The sequence below is a fragment of the Macrobrachium rosenbergii genome, chromosome 22 (assembly GCF_040412425.1).
Source record: "Macrobrachium rosenbergii isolate ZJJX-2024 chromosome 22, ASM4041242v1, whole genome shotgun sequence".
NCBI classification, from domain to species: domain Eukaryota; kingdom Metazoa; phylum Arthropoda; class Malacostraca; order Decapoda; family Palaemonidae; genus Macrobrachium; species Macrobrachium rosenbergii.
In genome coordinates this window covers 11,120,243-11,137,742 of record NC_089762.1, presented here as the reverse complement: position 1 = coordinate 11,137,742, position 17,500 = coordinate 11,120,243, and the positions used below count along the sequence as shown (strand labels likewise).

General features: G+C 39.7%; 1 protein-coding gene across 2 annotated transcripts in view; it reads left to right on the top strand.

The window, feature by feature from the left end:
• LOC136850575 (serine/threonine-protein kinase meng-po-like) overlaps nucleotides 1–17,500 on the top strand; it is a 168,102-nt gene that overhangs the window by 37,709 nt on the left and 112,893 nt on the right. For both annotated transcript variants that reach the window (XM_067124200.1, XM_067124199.1), the window contains exon 2: nucleotides 2,314–2,391. In XM_067124200.1, the coding sequence (XP_066980301.1) occupies nucleotides 2,329–2,391 (63 nt within the window). In that variant the 5' untranslated portion in view covers nucleotides 2,314–2,328. The remainder of the gene's footprint in view (nucleotides 1–2,313; nucleotides 2,392–17,500) is intronic.

The following is a 17,500-nucleotide window of genomic DNA, read 5'->3' as shown; positions in this document are numbered from 1 at the left end:
CTCGAAAGCTCTCGTTTTGCATATATTTCTGATATATGTTTACACTGACATCATTGTGGATTTCGTCACCAATCATATCAGTTAAATTACAGAAGCGAAGGTTAAAATTGCGGAAAAATAACGGGCTCCCATCTTTTTCTGAAATCTCTTTGGCACCAGTCGGAAGCAATTTCAGCCACTTACAGTAGGTAACCCAAACCAGAAGCGGATTTTATGAGAGAGAGAGAGGGAGAGAGAGAGAGAGAGAGAGAGAGAGAGAGAGAGAGAGAGAGAGAGAGAGAGAGGCCGGGGGTGGGTGGGCGGAGGGGGTGATTCACCGAGAAATATTAAGACATTAGAGATAAAAACTCGAGAATGAAAAAAAGAATTCCTTTTATCTTTGTCATATAGGGATCCTTAGAGTAATGATATAATATAAAAACGTTCGACACAAGAAAGGCGATTTTGTCAGTTACACTGCGGACGTGGGCACTGAACACACACTGATATATATATATATATATATATATATATATATATATATATATATATATATATATATATATATATATATATATATATATTATATGTTATAATTCTCTAGATAATATACGATTTTCAGCGCTAAAATCGTAAGCTGTATTTTCGCAAGGCATTCTTACACAAATGTCCCGTTTTAACCACGGACGTATTATTGTCCTAAATGATTTTCTCAGGGTGAAGGTAGATTGAGGCAAGATGAGACAGACAGCGTGCAGATGGATTCCTGCCGTGTTCGGAATATCCTGTTCCTAGTAAACCTGTTGCCGCTAAGATCACCGCCAGATAGGGCGATTATTGGAATGAATGTCAACCTGGCAACGTCAGAATCGCTTCTGAATGAATGTTGTTCTCTAATCTGCAAGACAGAGAACCCAGCATATGTTGAACACTCACATGATTTGATTTTCTGTCTGCTTGGATTGTTTTCTGTGCTTGAATGTCCTTTTACATGTGTCGGAAAATTATAACAGCTACTGAGTACACTCCCAAAAATATATTATCATTGATCTAAGATTTTTTTAATTAAGGATGTAAATATTAAAAAACGTTACAGATGAATTTGCTACTTTAGGAAAATTTCTATTTATCTAGTGGGAATAAAGCATTCTCAGAGAACAGAGTCTTCTTTGATGTACCCATCAAAATTTATTTCTAAAGCAAATCTTTTCATATCGTCTATGAATCGTTTAAAGGATATTTCTGAACACTTACTTTGTATAACGAAAAAATACTGCAGTGACACGTCTCTCACGGAAAAAGACAACGAGGACACTGCCTGCCAGAGAGAGAGAGAGAGAGAGAGAGAGAGAGAGAGAGAGAGAGAGAGAGAGAGAGAGAGAGAGAGAGAGAGAGCCTAAGCTATGTCGCAAAGTTAAGCCAGAGGAACTGTCGTTAATATGGCGTCTTCCATTCGTGCGTGAACGATTCAGCGTAGTTTCCTGCAAATTTGTTTGTGATTACTTGAGTCGGTGTTTCATGATAATGGAACAGAATCGAGGATATGTTTTACCATTGCGAGTCATGGTCTAAAAAGTTTCTCTTATAACAAAATAAACGTTGAAATAATAATTAAATTTCTGGTTTCCTGTGAATATATAAAAAAGGCAAAGTATCATGGAAAAACCCGGTCATTTTTTCCGAAATTATACCAAAGGAAGTACGGACGAACGGTCCAAAAGTTGCATAAGTGTTATAAATAGTTATGGTAAGCATAAAATGCCGACTAATAGTGTAATAGATCAACAGAATTCTGATAACAAAGTATCCGGCTGAGATTAAGCTGCATAATAAAAAAACAAAACCGTACACTTGAAAGTAAAAACCCATACTTCAGAAACGCAACTGATTCTAGAAATGCTTTGAAGGCAATGATCACCTACGGACAAGAAATGCATGAAGTCTCGCTTATTGATATTATGACGAGGCAAACTCGCCAAAATTTCTCATCGCTATTATAATGGACATTTCGTCAGTATACAGTATGTTAACGAGCAGCTGTATGATGCTGACGAAGTTCGGTGACCAAAACATCTCAATTAAATATACAAAGATGGCATGGCTGTAACTTGAATGTTCTAGTTTAGTGTTATTTTGTTCTGTTTACTCACTCTTGTGAACATACGGCGGCAACGAATCTTTTTTTTTTTTTGGGTAGAAGAGAATAATAATCTAATAAAAGAACTTCGAAAAAGAGAAACTGTGGGCACGATAGTTGACGAACGGTTGTTGTGTAATGAAAGACTGCAACGATTAATAGAAAATTCGTCTAACGAATCATTCCCTCTTTTTCAGACCCTTTGCGGAACGATGACGACGCTGGCTAGAAGAAATTCTTCAATACATAAAGTCCGGGATTTCCAGTTAGCCAAAGTAAGTTTATAAGAATGATTATAATTTTCTCCGGCAAATGTCACATATAAAAGCTTTGTTTTAACGAAAACATGTCAGCCACTTCTATTACTAATACTTTCCTTAAATATTCAGTTCACGTAAGTCATAGAATTCCTAAAGAAATGATTAGGTTGAGCTGTCACAGGATACAATGGATGATAAAAACAGCCTTCAAGGTCACAGAATTGAAGGAAGGCCCAGGCGCGCAAATGCCGCTTCAGGCGCGTGAGGCGGTTATCCAACAGAGCATCTTGAGAAGGGAGCAACACCCACTTCAGATAAATCTTGACTCTCATTCTTGAATTGTTTCTGTCGACAGTACGAACAGAAACAAACAGATAGATAGATAGATAAATCAGGCTTAAAAGTAGAAAGACATACATACAAATTTTGAAGTAAAGAAATAAAAGGTTGCGACCTCGTTCACAAAACATGGCCCTTAAGTTTCCAATGTTTCCAATACTTCGTCATAATAATGTACATGTGGCGAATGTTAGTTCTTCACCGCTTTCGCAATTTGTTTTTATTTAAAAAACGCTACTAGTGGCTACTGTCTTTAAATGAGGAAGCAGTTAACAAAAATAAACCTTCATTTGACTTTATTAAGTATTTTTGACACACTGACTTTCTTAATTCTGCGTTTATCAAAATACTTTTCCTGCATGAAAACTTCCGCCAAAGGCGACAACTTTTGTTTCAGTGATGAATAATTGGAAACAGAAATGCCTCTAACGATATGAACGCGTCAGAAAACAAACCTAAAATAACAAATAAATTTAACAAAGTTGACAGTTCTTTACCAGCAACTTCTGTCTTCGATCAAATTCAAACTCCAGCTTTTCAATATTTTTGCTGTTTTAAAGAATACCTTTCAAATTATACATGCCTCTGAACCACAATTTTGCGTAACACACACACACACACACACATACACTCACTCTCTCTCTCTCTCTCTCTCTCTCTCTCTCTCTCTCTCTCTCACACACACACCTACATACACTAAACCATACAAAACTTGGTTCTCCCGTTCTTCAACTCTGAACAAACCCTCTTAAGAGGGTTGCTTCGAGTACAAAATTTTTATATGATCCATTGTCTCAAACTTGAGACCGAAAAGCATAATGACAAATTGAAAACCGCAGATTAGTATAATATTAAGGGAGTTAATGAACTCCCAATAAAGCCCTTCATTTCACTTTTAGCTGGAGTGTCAGGAAGCACAAACCTTACAAATGAAGCATGTACTCTAGTATATATTAGTCTTCGTCAAGATTATTTTCATGTGAGCCTCGCGATAAAAGATTGTTCCAAGCGAACGTGAACATAAGCAGCGAGTAAAATTCTAATATGAAAATTCTTATTAGTTTTGATAATACTAATCCAGGCATATGTTGATTCACCTTGGATTATATTCGGTAATGGTAACTAATTTACTTCGGTAAATGGCGAAGGCTGCCTTATTTATAAGGATAATTGGTATGAGCATAAATCCTTTGTCAAAGAACTGGAATTGAAAGCATAAAGTCTTTATTGATTCCCCGCTGAAGTAATTGATATAGTGTTCCTCACACTCGACTAGTGGGTACCGTTCTCAGCTAGCACTCTGCTGGCCTCGCGTCGATTCTCCGACCAGCCAATGAAGAATTATAGGAATTTATTTCTTGTGATAGAAATTCATTTCTTGCTATAATGTGGTTCGGATTCCACAATAAGCTGTAGGTCCCGTTGCTAGGTAACCAATTAGTTCTTAGCCACGTAAAATAAATCTAATCCTTCAGGCCAGCCCTAAGAGAGCTGTTAATCAGCTCAGTGGTCTGGTTAAACTAAGGTATACTTAACTTAGTTCATATAGTTTGTCCTCGAAAAATACCGTCGACTCGACCAATTTTATATCCAAAACTGTCAACTAGAAAATCCATTTCCATTTAAATTGGAATGTGTTCCTTCGTCGTAATATCCCAGTCATAAGGCTTGATAGGACCCAAGAGGAAGCGCAAAGGTTGCTCGCATTTGTTGCTATTGCTTTTTCTTTTATTTGTGGGACACTCCTTGCTCATTGTGGTTTGTATGCAGATAAATGTCAGTGTACATACATATATGTGAAACATTCAAGGAGGGGTGGGGTTGGGGGGGCGGTCGGTGGGAGCCAACCGTCTACTCATACAGTATCTCGTTTCCAATATTCTCAAAACCTGGAGGCTTCAACAAAGATTTCAACAGTTTGAAATCTCTTGTAGTTCCATTGATTTGCAACCTAACCAAAAAGGCAGTCTCAAGAACGGGAATTCGCCACTTCTGCTGCCTACTTAGGAAAATTCATTAGTTTGAACAGCAGTCTAGTCTTGTTTATGAACAAAAGTTTTAAGGAATGACCAAGGATATTTAAAGTTGAACACTTAAAAATCAAGATGTGGCGACTTTGTGCCAGGGTCTTATCACCCTTTTATTTAGTAATAATAACGACTTTTAACATTACTACTGCAATAAGAGAAGGTCTCCCAGCCAATTAATAATGATGATAATAATAATAATAATTATTATTGTTATTGCAACGACTTTATTTTATGGCTGTCTTCCCCGGTAATTGCACCGTCTGGCAATAATTGTTAAAGACGAAACCGGATCTACAAGTCATGAGTTGTAAGAGGAAAATGCTTCCAAATAAGAGTCGCTAAGATATCATTTAGGTGTTTGAGTTCAAGGCATGTTTCCTATTTTTCATAATTGAGTCAGGAGTTATTGGTTATAAACATCAAAGATGAGCTCTTTTGGTCTCTGTGAGACCTCAGTGAATTCCTGAACATCTGGGTAAAGTTGTCTGGGGTTTTATATTGCCCAGAGACATGGGTGTCGTCTTGACAAGGCCATGCGTTTTGATTTTTTGTTTTTTGGTTATTAAACGTCATTTCTAGGATTTCCGATAACTTACAAAATCTTTTTTTAAGCGCATGGTCTTGGAAAGTTTGTTTTAGTTGGTACTTTTTATTTTTAGAAGAATGAATCACCTAGGAGGGCCTAGAGCCCTAAGTTCTCAATATAGCTTTCCTTAGGCCTAGGTTGCTGGCCAAAAATGTGCACCAGTGAGTCAGGAGTATTTCTGCCTCTGGTCTTAGCCCAAGTTTTTAAGAATAGCTGTGACTCAGATCTATATATTTTTAGGCCTCAGCATCTGATGTCCCACCGCACTTCAAAGACTTCAACGTTTATGAAAAAAGAAGGAAAAGAAGTCCAAACCTTCAGTAGGCTGTAAAAAACGAAAAAATGAGCGTGGGAGAACAATAGGCGAAAAGGAAAGAGAGTTCTTAGAAAGCGAAAGTAGCTTGGCATTTCAGTTCATCAACTGCTCTCGTGAATAGGCTACCATTCATGTTCACACACAGAGCGTCAATAGCATGGAGTGGAGATCTCCCTGCCGAGCTTGTGACCTCGGGAGACCATATTGAAATTCCTAATCCAGCATGATAGAGGCAAAACACTAAGGCGGCAGATTGCCTTTTTTCCCTCTCGTTTAAGCATTATGTAATTATATATTATTTTATACAGGTAAGTTAATCATTACTGTACGATATATTTCGAAATATTATTGTTCAACCTTTGGAAATAAATCGATGGGGGGAATTTTATCAGAATCTTATACATTTTCAGTCATCCCAATTTTAACTTTCATTAAAAAGTGTAACTTGATAGACAAAATATAAAACCAAGTAAATAATGAAAATACAGAAGCCTGTAGGGCGTTTAGTGAAAAAAAATTCTGAATTTTAATTTTTAATTTTTTGAAATTTTATTTTATTTTTTAATCTTTAATTTTTCTTTTGTTTTTGTATGCATGGAAACGAGCAAATGTATTTATTGTATACATGTGTTTCAGAGTAAAGCGTGTTTGTTATACAGTTTTTTCTTTTAAACTTCATTTTCATTTATTCATCATCATGCGAATGACCTGTTTGGTCCCAGTTCTAGGCCTATGGCCTAGACCTGGTATTTCATCCTAATCCTTCGGGCCAGCCCTGTGCGAGCTGATTAGTCAGCTCAGTGGTCTCGTTAACTATTTTAATAATAATAATAATAATATTGTAGTAGAAGTAAAGAATTTTGCATTGGTTTTGGGTAAATCTCAAATATTAAAAAGCTTATTGTAAATAAACCAACGACAGAAAAGGCTAGCAAAGTAATTTCTTTCTATTCTAACGCTTTGGAACGATACTTAAGAATTGTTAAAGAAGGACTGGCATGGGAAAGTAATTTAGACTTATTTGGAATACAATTGTTCTTAAAAGACGTCTTCTTTTTCTTCTTCTTCTTTCGACCTTATTAATCCCACTGTATAGCAGGGTCGGCCGCTTGAATCAGCTTCCTCCATCTATTTCTGTTCCTTGCATCTTCTTCCCCAAGTCCCACCTCACCCATGTCCCGCCTCACCACATCCATCCATGTGATCCACTGACGCCCCCACACACCTCCTCCCCATCACTTAGCTCTCTTGATTGGTTCCACATCCTCTCTTCTCATTACATGGCCGTAGTCCTCAGACGAGTTTCCCTCTTTTACATTACATATACCACACATTCTTCTTATATCTTGACTCTCCCTCCTTTCCAGTAGTGATATTCCAGTAATCCATCTCTCCATCCTCATCTCGGTTCTTTCCTCTTAAGTGCCCAAGTTTCTGCCCCATATAATAGAACGGGCCTGATAACTGTCTTATACTTCTCCTAAAGGCCTACGTAGTGCAGATAATTCTTAATTACTGACAAAATACAGTAGGTGTCCTTATGAATCACAGTAAAATTTTTACTAAACAAGACTTTTTGACACAACCAGCATAATACCTATAGGCCCACTTATTACTAAACATTTATAATAAGGAGCAAGATATTTCTTACTCTATATTATGTGGTATATAAAATGTTAATGATGTTCTGATATCCAAACTTCAATTGCCACTATATTCATGTGCCACATAGGCTCTGCAGCGCCGCCTTGTGGAAGAACACTGAAGTACGTAGTACTAGTATACTAGCAACACCTCCAGATATTATTGACCCCCGAAGTGTTCACACATGTCGTGATACTTGAAATGTAAATAGTTCAAGAGCTGCTTAGCGCTCAGTTAGCCATTACTCGTAACAACCTTACAGCTTATGGCACAGTCAGATGTTACTTGCAAGCTGAAGTACTCAGTTTTATAGAATAAATCACGTAATCGTAGTAAGAACCATAACCCACTCATGGCTGACAATCATAAATATACATTGCGAACATCTGGTTTCATCACTTCATCGTTATTCATTTCTTCCTGAGCCCAAGTTTACAGTAATGTCTTGTGTGTGCTGAGACCTTCCTCATGCCAACCCATCGAAATTTTACGCGTCAGTGAGTAGCCAAACAATTCTCTTGTAAAGTCACAAAGTCATTCATTTTTACACGGTATTGTAATATTCTTCTTTTAGTAATGACATTCTGGTAATAGATGAACGTAATTAAAAGCTGTGAAGATAATGTGGTTCCTGATTTCTACACCGGAATTTTCCTCATAATAGTGCGTTTTGATGTCATCAAATACCATAAAAAGGACAGGATTTTTGTGTACTCTGTAAAATACGGTGATGTTTACATATTCTAATTGCTGGGAAAGAAAGTTATCAAACTCTGTTAAAAATGTAATACTTTGTCGAAACAGATTTTTCACTTTTCACTTTTGAGGAGAGTAAAGACGAGACACATATAACGAATAGCTCATTGAATAATGCGGGGTTATTAGTCGTGATAATGAAATTCCCTTGCACTCTAAAATCTGCAAAAGCGCAGACGTTCTACGACAGAAGCAAAGGACGTTATTGTGAATACAGTAAGCAGTACATGACTCACACACCGAGGAGTGAGACACGTGGAGATAAGAGAAGAGATAACAGGGCTGGTAAAGCTGACAGGGTAGATCAATCACAGGGGTTTGAGATGGTTCGGTCATGTGCAACGACTGGAGAATGGTAAGTCGATGAAGAGAGTATACAGTTTGGAAGTATTAGGGAAAAGGGGGGGACAAGGAAACAGAGAAATTGCTGTGTAACTGAGAGACAGAGAGAAAGGCATTGGAAAGTAAGGGCCTCAAACATCTCGGGAGTAAGAATCTGTAGTGGGTTTCGATGCCCTGCTGATGAGCCATGTATGAATGTGTATGAAACGGCTAATTTTGCAGAAGTTTCTGCTACTGGGATTCATTCACAATGCAGAAGGTAAAGTATTGCATATTCTTGGAAGCCACATTATTTAGGGGAAACATCTTACTTGAATACACACACACACACACACATGTATATACACACATATATATAAACTACAATAAAAAAAAGATAAGCCCCAAAGACCTCGTTCGTCACTAACATGAAGCCTCCATCTGTCACTCCTCATAGACGGAAAATCTGGCGTCTCCTCTAACGAGCCTCTTCGGATTTATTTGACATAACAGCTTTTCACGATGATAGTTCTGTACAGCTGCTGTACTCTACGCAGTTTAAGGAGTTCTACGTAAAGAAATTGATTTTCTTTACGGTCTGCAGGATAGACAAGCTTTTTTACTTTTTGAAATGCAACGTGTAGAGTCAGTAAAGGATGGAAACTGATACTGGCACATCAGTATTCAAAATATTACAGTGAAATATCTGCCTGTTTATTGCTTTACTAATATATATATATATACGGCGATTTTTTTAGCAGTATCCATCAGCAAAATCATTATCGTGGCTATTTTCACCACTGGAGTTAGCACCAACAATAGTAACAGCAGTAGTGGCGTTTATAGTTACAAAACCACGTCATGATTTAATCTTCAAGATAAGAGTGGAGGTATGCACTTCTAAAATTCGCACTAGACTTAATCATCGACAAAAATACTTTTGCCGAAGAGGTGTGTCTGTGCCCTAAATATGTGCTGGTGCTTTGGCTTAGATCTTGGAGCACTTTCAAAGCCTTGACTTTGAATTCAAAACGAGGGAATATTAAGAAATTGGAGCTACCGTCTAAGATAAAGTATCATGTATATGAATAGAAAGAAAAATATTTTATGTCAAGAAACTTACTGAACATAAATCAGTATGGTGTTTTAGTGGACATGTAATACTTCCCGCATACTTGTATAGTACAGTCAGTCAAAGTCACCCTCTATCTCTCTCTCTCTCTCTCACACATAGACTCGTGTATATGTATGTACAGCATGTATATATACACACACACACACACACACATATATATATATATATATATATATATATATATATATATATATATATATATATATATATATATACTCACATATATACTCACATATATTTCTACGAATGTGCCTTTGATACTTACTGGATTCTGGGCTGCAACGGATAATCACAGGGAGTGCTTTACATTACCGAGAAAAACTGCTATATTCTACCAAAAATCTGACTAAATAAGACTGGTTAAGGCAGCTCCGTAGATGAAAAATCAAGGGAGAACAATGCGCTTAGGGCCTCCTTCACTGAGGGAAAGATTACGTAAACTCAGGGGTTCTCTTAAATAATTATATTTACATAACAAACACAGATCAGAGGAATGAAGAATTATGGGGCAGGTAACAATAAGGTCCTGCTAAATGAATGAATTCTACACTGGAGAAATATTCTACACCAATGATGTCTTCATAACAGGAACATCACAGAGGGGCAGACTAAGGGGTTGCCTAAGGCCACTGAGCATGGGATAGAGCCGAGATTTGGTTCCACAGCTAAGGCCAATCTGCAATGAGATACAAGACAGTTACTTGCAAAATAATAATAATCTCAAAGGGAACTGAGGGAGCACATAAATGGTGTCAAATAACTCAGTTCAACACTAATGCAGAATTACGTTAACACTTAATACTTCAACACCAATTACTGAGGGTGATTGCACAATGGAAATAGAAAATAAATCAGACAGAGAAATAACAGGATCATGACTGACTAAGAAACCTTATTCTGGTACATTACCTTCGTCAGGATGACGATGTCCTCGTCCAACAGGGGTGCTGGCGGTGGAGGGAGGAAAATGAAGGGATGCCACTACAAAAGTGTACTGGTTCGAAACTTGCGGTCAAACACGTGGAGGGAGTACAAGGGAGAGGCAAGTGGGATGGACAGCAAGTGCCCTTAATGGAGTTCTGAGAGCTTCTCTCTGATTGCTGTTTCATGGTCCATACATAAATATGGGGATTACGCCTTGGTATCATTGTAACTGGCGTGCAATTCAATCCCCGCCACTTTTTCTATAGAGCTATGCATGTGGGGCATTCCTGGGTGTAATGGTGGCCAGACTTTCTCTTTTTGACTCCTCCCCTTCTGGTCGTCTGCCACTGGCTAGGGATTTGCATCTTCAAAAGCTGCACCTAGAAATCAGGACCTCAGGCAGTCACTTTGAACAGAGAGAGGGATTAAGGGCTTACCCATATAGGGAAAGGAGAGAATTGGTGAAGGGGCGAGTGAAACCCACAGTTCTTTTACTTAAAATTGAGTAAAATGAGTTTTATTCTTTTATCTGCTACATTGTTATTATAAAAAACGTGAGGTTGCTTAGAAAGAAGTTTTCTTCATCGAAACTCCCCATCCAAGTTAGCATTCACACCCTAGATTGGGTGAGAATGATTACCAGCAAGCAAACTCACTTAAAGACTTCAATTTATTTCTCTCTCACTTCCCTTTGGTGCCCTAAATTCTAACTTAAATTTCTGCATTGCAATTAATTTCAAGAGGCAAAACATCAATTGCGACATTTACGTTTAACGCAGAATAAATATTTGCTGCTAGAAATAAAATATTCTGTCATTAAATTCCTATTATGTTAAAGCAGCGTATGATGAATGTCAATCAAACTATATTCACAACGTAATAGTACAGTTAAAAATAGTGAATTAATACTAGGTTAATTCTAGAGACACTTCATGCACTCTTAATAATTCAAACATGAGTTTTGCATACATGCAGTTAGTCTGCCTTGAAGAGGCATTACAATAAAGTAAGAGTGGGCTTAGTTAGGTTTTGCCACGATACTTGAGAGCAACGGTTCAGTGCCACTTGGCCACTATAACACAAGTTTGTGAGTCTGGGACTCTAGATTTATTAAAAAAATTAACAAAGAGAATAGATAATAGATTCCAAGTAGTTAATGATTGTTATAATAAGATGATGATTAAATATGCTGAAATTATATTCCTTAGCCTATGGAAAAATGGCTAGGTTCATTCTTTAGCCCAAAAAGGCCACAAGGCAGTCAGAGGACACGGCCCCTATGGCAGGATCATTTGCCAACATCTACGATAATGGCACTGTTCCAAGTTGGCATTCATATGGTAATACCTAATGGCTATGGCATATATTATTGTAAAATGTATCATTCCTTGATAGGCATGAAAGAGAAGTCATAGGACTTACAAAATTGGAATATCTATCAATTGCACTCTGCATTGGCGGAGTGGGAAGAAGTAAAATTCGAACCCTTGTAAGGCATAAAATAAATGTGAGTAATAATCAAAATAAGGAAAGGGAAAAGTTAAAGGAAAAGAATAAATTACAAAGTTATAAGGAAAATAAATAGGCGAAGAAGCCTGACATCCTCTTCTGCATAGAGGTGCCAAAGTCTTTGTGGGATAAAGGAATAGCACTGTGCCAGGTCGGCACTGGTGCCAGGAGCTCAGTGGCTCTCTTTAAGCTACCTGGAGTTATCTACGCCCGTGATTTTTCTTCCGACTACCTTTTTTAGGTGGACGGTTTTCCATGGTAGGGGTACTGGTTGAACCAAGCCTAAGGAGAACGATGGAGTGCCACCTGTGTCAGCTCCCCTGACAGCCAAAGTAGGGTCATTTGTTACAGGCTCTACCCTGAGTCGTTGCAGTTCTGTGAATTCATCGGCCGGTTGAGATGTGGCAGAATCCTTATCCTGGGAAAGAGAGGAAGTGGTTGTTGTGGGCGTGAGAGGCTCACAGGTAAGAGTGACCAGCTCAGGCACGGGTTGCGAGGCTGCACCTTTGGGTGAGCTTCTGCTATGGTAGGAAGAATCCGTCTCTCTTACCAGCATTTATAGCAGAGCCAAACTGGGAGAAGAGAGAGGACCCAGACTGGGATCTCTTGAATGGAGATCGGGGACTGGCACTAAGGCAGGATCAGGCACTGGTATTGTGTCGGGAATTTGCTTGACGCTTGGCACTGCTCAGTGCACCCGAGTGACACTGGCAGAGATTGTGACTCAAGTTGGGGATCTCCTGGAGGGAGATCTATTTGGTGCCCTGGCACTGGCACTGGGGCAGGGCCTGGCACAGGACTGGGCCTTGAAATCTACCCAGATGGAGGTGACCACTGTACAGTGTACTCAGGTGGCACTGGCAGCGGGATGAATGCAGGTTGTTGAGGTTTACTCATGCCTAATGAATGAATTGAGGGGTCTGGACCCCAGGATTGCTGTAAATTAGATGGGGACTGGAAATCTTGCCCCAGGAGGATGTCATAACTTCCAGGAATGTGTCTGGCTACTGCGAGGTCGCAGATTTTAGATCAATGAGGTCTCGTGATCCTCAGCTTATCAGTAGGAAGTATCATTTTAAAGTGATTGGTACCGTCAACAGTGATGAGTTTACGTCTGTTTATGTTAGTTCAATGGGAACTTTGTCTCCCCTTATGAGGGACATTTGTTCGCCAGAGTCATCAAATGTCTTGACCTGGCTGGCAGGGCATCTACCTCGGGGAGGTGCCACATATATGGGAGTCTGGGCTGGAGGGCCTAAGGATTTTGGGTCGGTGACTGCCACGGTAATGTCGGGAGTACTTGATTTATTATTAGGGTATTTTGCCCGTTAGGTGGAGTGCCCATAAAGTCCCATTTGAGGATGTAGAGGGATTTTCTGGCTGACTGTCAGCCTTCAAGCGGCACTGTTCAGTGGCGTGCCCTGTTCTTTTACAATACCCACACACAGGTTTCTTATGAGGGTGCCCATTCTTGGGAGGTTGCTGGGAGTCGGTTGAGGCAGGTGAGGAGGGATATAATTTTCGTCCATGGAAACTAAGATGAGGATGATTCATATCCCATTTGTCAGCCCAATGACAGCACTCGACCACCATCTTAGGCACCTTGTGGCACAGATGGGTGTAAAAAGTCCTCGAGCTGGAAGAGTTTAAGGATTTCCTCTGCACTAGTGGCTTTGAGAGATTCTAGCCATCGTTTTAAGGCTTGGGTCTTTTTAAAAATCCACTCAGACCAGGTTTGGCCTGACTCTTTGGGCATATTTCACCATCTTTTCCTCCAAGGGTCGGGAGTTATCTCAAAAGCTTTTATGATGGCTTGGTGGACAAGGGTGACATTTCCTTGATCCTCAGGTTGGAGATCATTGAATGCAATGGGACCTTTCCCTTCAAGGTGCCTTCCCAGGATCAGAGACATTTCTTCAGTAGAGGGCTGAAAGGTCTTCAGGACATTTTCAATATGGTTAAGCCAGGCTTCAGGCTTGGCTTTGTCCCATTTTCTTATGAGGGAGCCTACACTGCTGAGGGTTGAATGTGGAGAGGACGTTAGTGTGTTGCGCACACCTTGGGCTGCCATTGCAAGCTGATGGGCCCCTTCTTTCTCCCTCTCTTTTTCTTTCCCTTTCTCCTGCCTTTCTGCCTCTTCTCGTTTCTCCCAGGATATTCTTTCTTTCTTCTTCTCCTGCCTTTCTTTCTCCTTCTCCTGCCTCTCTGCCTCTTCTTGTTTCTCCCGGGCTATTCTTTCTTTCTCCTTCTCCTGCCTTTCTGCCTCTTCTTGTATCTCCCGGGCTATTATTTCTTTCTCCTTCTCCCGCCTTTCTGCCTCTTCTTGTTTCTCCCGAGCTATTCTTTCTACCTCTCTTTCCGCCTTGGCATCGTCTACTCTCTTGGACCCAATCCTTCAGGGTTAGTCCTGACAGTCCCATGTCCTTTCCAGTGGACATGTAGAACTTGAAGTCCTCATTTTGCTGGGCTCTGGATGTCGTAGTCATCTTGAGATAATGCTTATATGGGCGTGATCCTTTAGGTTTGTTCAAAACAGAATGCGATTGGCTTCATTTGTGCACGGATGTGGCTGGCTGTAGCGTGGGGGTTAGGGTGTTCCGGAGAACTTAGGGTATGTAAAAGGATAATCAATATGTTTGAAAAGACTCACATTTCAGGGTGTCTGAAAGACTCAGGGTGTCTGAAAAGACTCAAATTTCAGGATGTCTTGAAAGACTCAGGGTGTCTGAAAAGACTCAAATTTCAGGGTGTCTCGAAAGACTCAGGGCGTCTGAAAAGACTCAAATTTCAGGGTGTCTCGAAAGACTCAGGGTTTCTGAAAGACTCAAATTTCAGGGTGTCTCGAAAGACTCAGAATGTCTGAAAAGACTCGAATTTGTCTGAATAATGCTCAGTTGTTCGTAATGAGGGAATTCTGTCTGAATAAGACTCAGTCATTTGTAATGAATGAAAATTAGCCCAAGCTAAAGTAAACCTCTATGTACATTCTATTAGTGGAGAAACAATTTAAATGTGGCATGGTGAAAACAGCACATCGATCCTATCGAATATCAAAATTACAACGCACGAGGGTAAGACAAAAATGCTTGAACTTATCATGCGCCGGCAGTCCGGACTGCCAAAAGCTCATGCATGGGGAAGAAAAGAAATTGTTATTCTCCTTTATCAAAAGCAAACCTTAACTCATGTGACTGGTAGTACATTAGTGTTTACGTCTGCCTGTAGTCCAGTGACATCTGCCATCAATGAATGAGTCAGGCTGGTGGGGGGTACTCGTGACTGCTTGTCTGGTGTTCGTCTGGGCAACCTTTCCCATGCTGGGAAAGGAAGAACACGCTGATATATTGTTCAATAAAAAAATTTATGGGAATACTGCGGGCTCGCTGAGGAATATCCAACTCAGTTAAAGAATTTAAAATTTGTATTCTCAAAAATGCAGCAGGCTGCCCAAACATATGGATAAAATTAGCTAGTGAAGGAAAGGGATTTATACATGAACGCCATGCATTTGTAACTATTGAATTTTTAACCGAACTCACAATTAAATATGGCGGGCAGTTAGGGGTGGGGCCATGTGGCCTGGAGTTGAAGATTCCAGGTCGGAATTTACTATTCTCTCGACTTGAGAGCGAAAGTTTTGTTGATTCCTATATGCTTCCTAACTTTATTTATCGATCAAGTGAGAGAGAGAGAGAGAGAGAGAGAGAGAGAGAGAGAGAGAGAGAGAGAGAGAGAAAGAGGATAAATCCAGTGATATGAAAATAGCTGGAGTCAAAGCCGTGGTTGGTTGCCTACACAATGTGCCTATCTAGGAATTCAGGACTTTCAAATTGTCATTATCATGTGGACGGAGGAATAAGGGCACTATTCCTTTTATTAACTCTTCACTGAGTTTCATTCCTAGCTTCCTATTCTTGTAACATGCAGCTAACATGCAATAGCACAAAAATCTTGTGGAATGGGTAATACGCTCTCTCTTCTCATAACTGGATCGGCATGCACGTGGTCTATCAATAACCTAATACTGATAGCAGTCACGTTTCGCACCTAGCATAAACCTATGGAACTGGCTCTTCTCATTTGCCTGAAAAGGGTTATGCGGGGGGCGGGGTATGCTACCAGGGTCGTCTCTAATCATGAGGCCAGCTTAGCACTCACTATTCAGCTGATAAGTTGCAATTGCAACTTGCAGACATGCTCGACAATGCTACAAATGTGCCATAGATATTTACTGAATTCTGGGCTGCAATGGATAATCACAGGGAGTTCTTTACATTACCAAGAAAAACTACTATACTTTCCAAAAATCTGACTAAATCAGACTGGTTAAGACAGCTCCGTAGATGGGAAATCAAGGGAGAAAAATGCGGCTTAGGGCCTCCTTCATTGAGGGAAAGATTATGTAAACTCAAGGGGTTCTCTTTAATAATTATATTTACATAACAAACACAGATCAGAAGAATGAAGAATTACGGGGCAGGTGACAATAAGGTCCTGCTAAATGAATGAATTCTACACTGGAGAAATATTCTACACCAATGATGTCTTCATAACAGGAACATTACAGAGGGGTAGATTAATGGGTGGTCTAAGGCCACTGAACATGGGATAGAGCCGAGATTTGATTCCACAGCCAAGGCCAATCTGCAATGAGATACAAGACAGTTACTTGCAAAATCATAATAATCTCAAAGGGAACTGAGGGAGTGCACAAAGGGTGCCAAATAACTCAGTTCAACACTAATGCAGAATTACGTTAACACCTAATACTTCAACATCAATTACTGAGGGTGATCGCACAATGGAAACAGAAAATAAATCAGACAGAGAAATAACAGGATTGTGGCTGACTAAGGTACCTTATTCTGGTACATTACCTTCATCAGGATAACGCTGCCATCATCCAATAGGGGTGCTGGCGGTGGAGGGAGGAAAATGAAGGGATGCTGCAACAAGTGTACTGGTTCGAATCTTGCGGTCAAACACGTGGAGGGAGTACAAGGGAGAGGCAAGAAGGATGGACAGTAAGTGTCCTCAATGGAGTTCTGAGCACTTCTCTCTCTGACTGCTGTTTCATGGTCCGTATATAACCTTCGGGATTACGCCTTGGCGTCATTGTAAGTGGTGCGCGAGTCAATTCCCTCCTCGTTTTCTATATAGTTATGCACATAGGTCATTCCTGGGTGCAATGGTGGCCAGACTTTCTCTTTTTGGCTCCTTCCCTTACGGTCGTCCGCTGCTGGGGAGGGATTTGCATATTTGAAAACTGAACCTAGAAATCAGGACCTCAGGCAGTCACTTTGAACAGAGAGAGGGATTAAGGGTTTACCCATATAGGGAAAGGAGAGAATTGGGGAAGGGGCGAGTGAAACCCACAGTTTTTTTTACTTAAAAATGAGTAAAATATATTTCATTCTTTTACCTTTTACATTATTGTTAGAAAAACCTGGTGAGGTTGCTTAGAAAGAAGTTTTTTCTTCATCGCAATATAGATACATATATATATATATATATATATATATATATATATATATATATATATATATATATATATATATATGTAT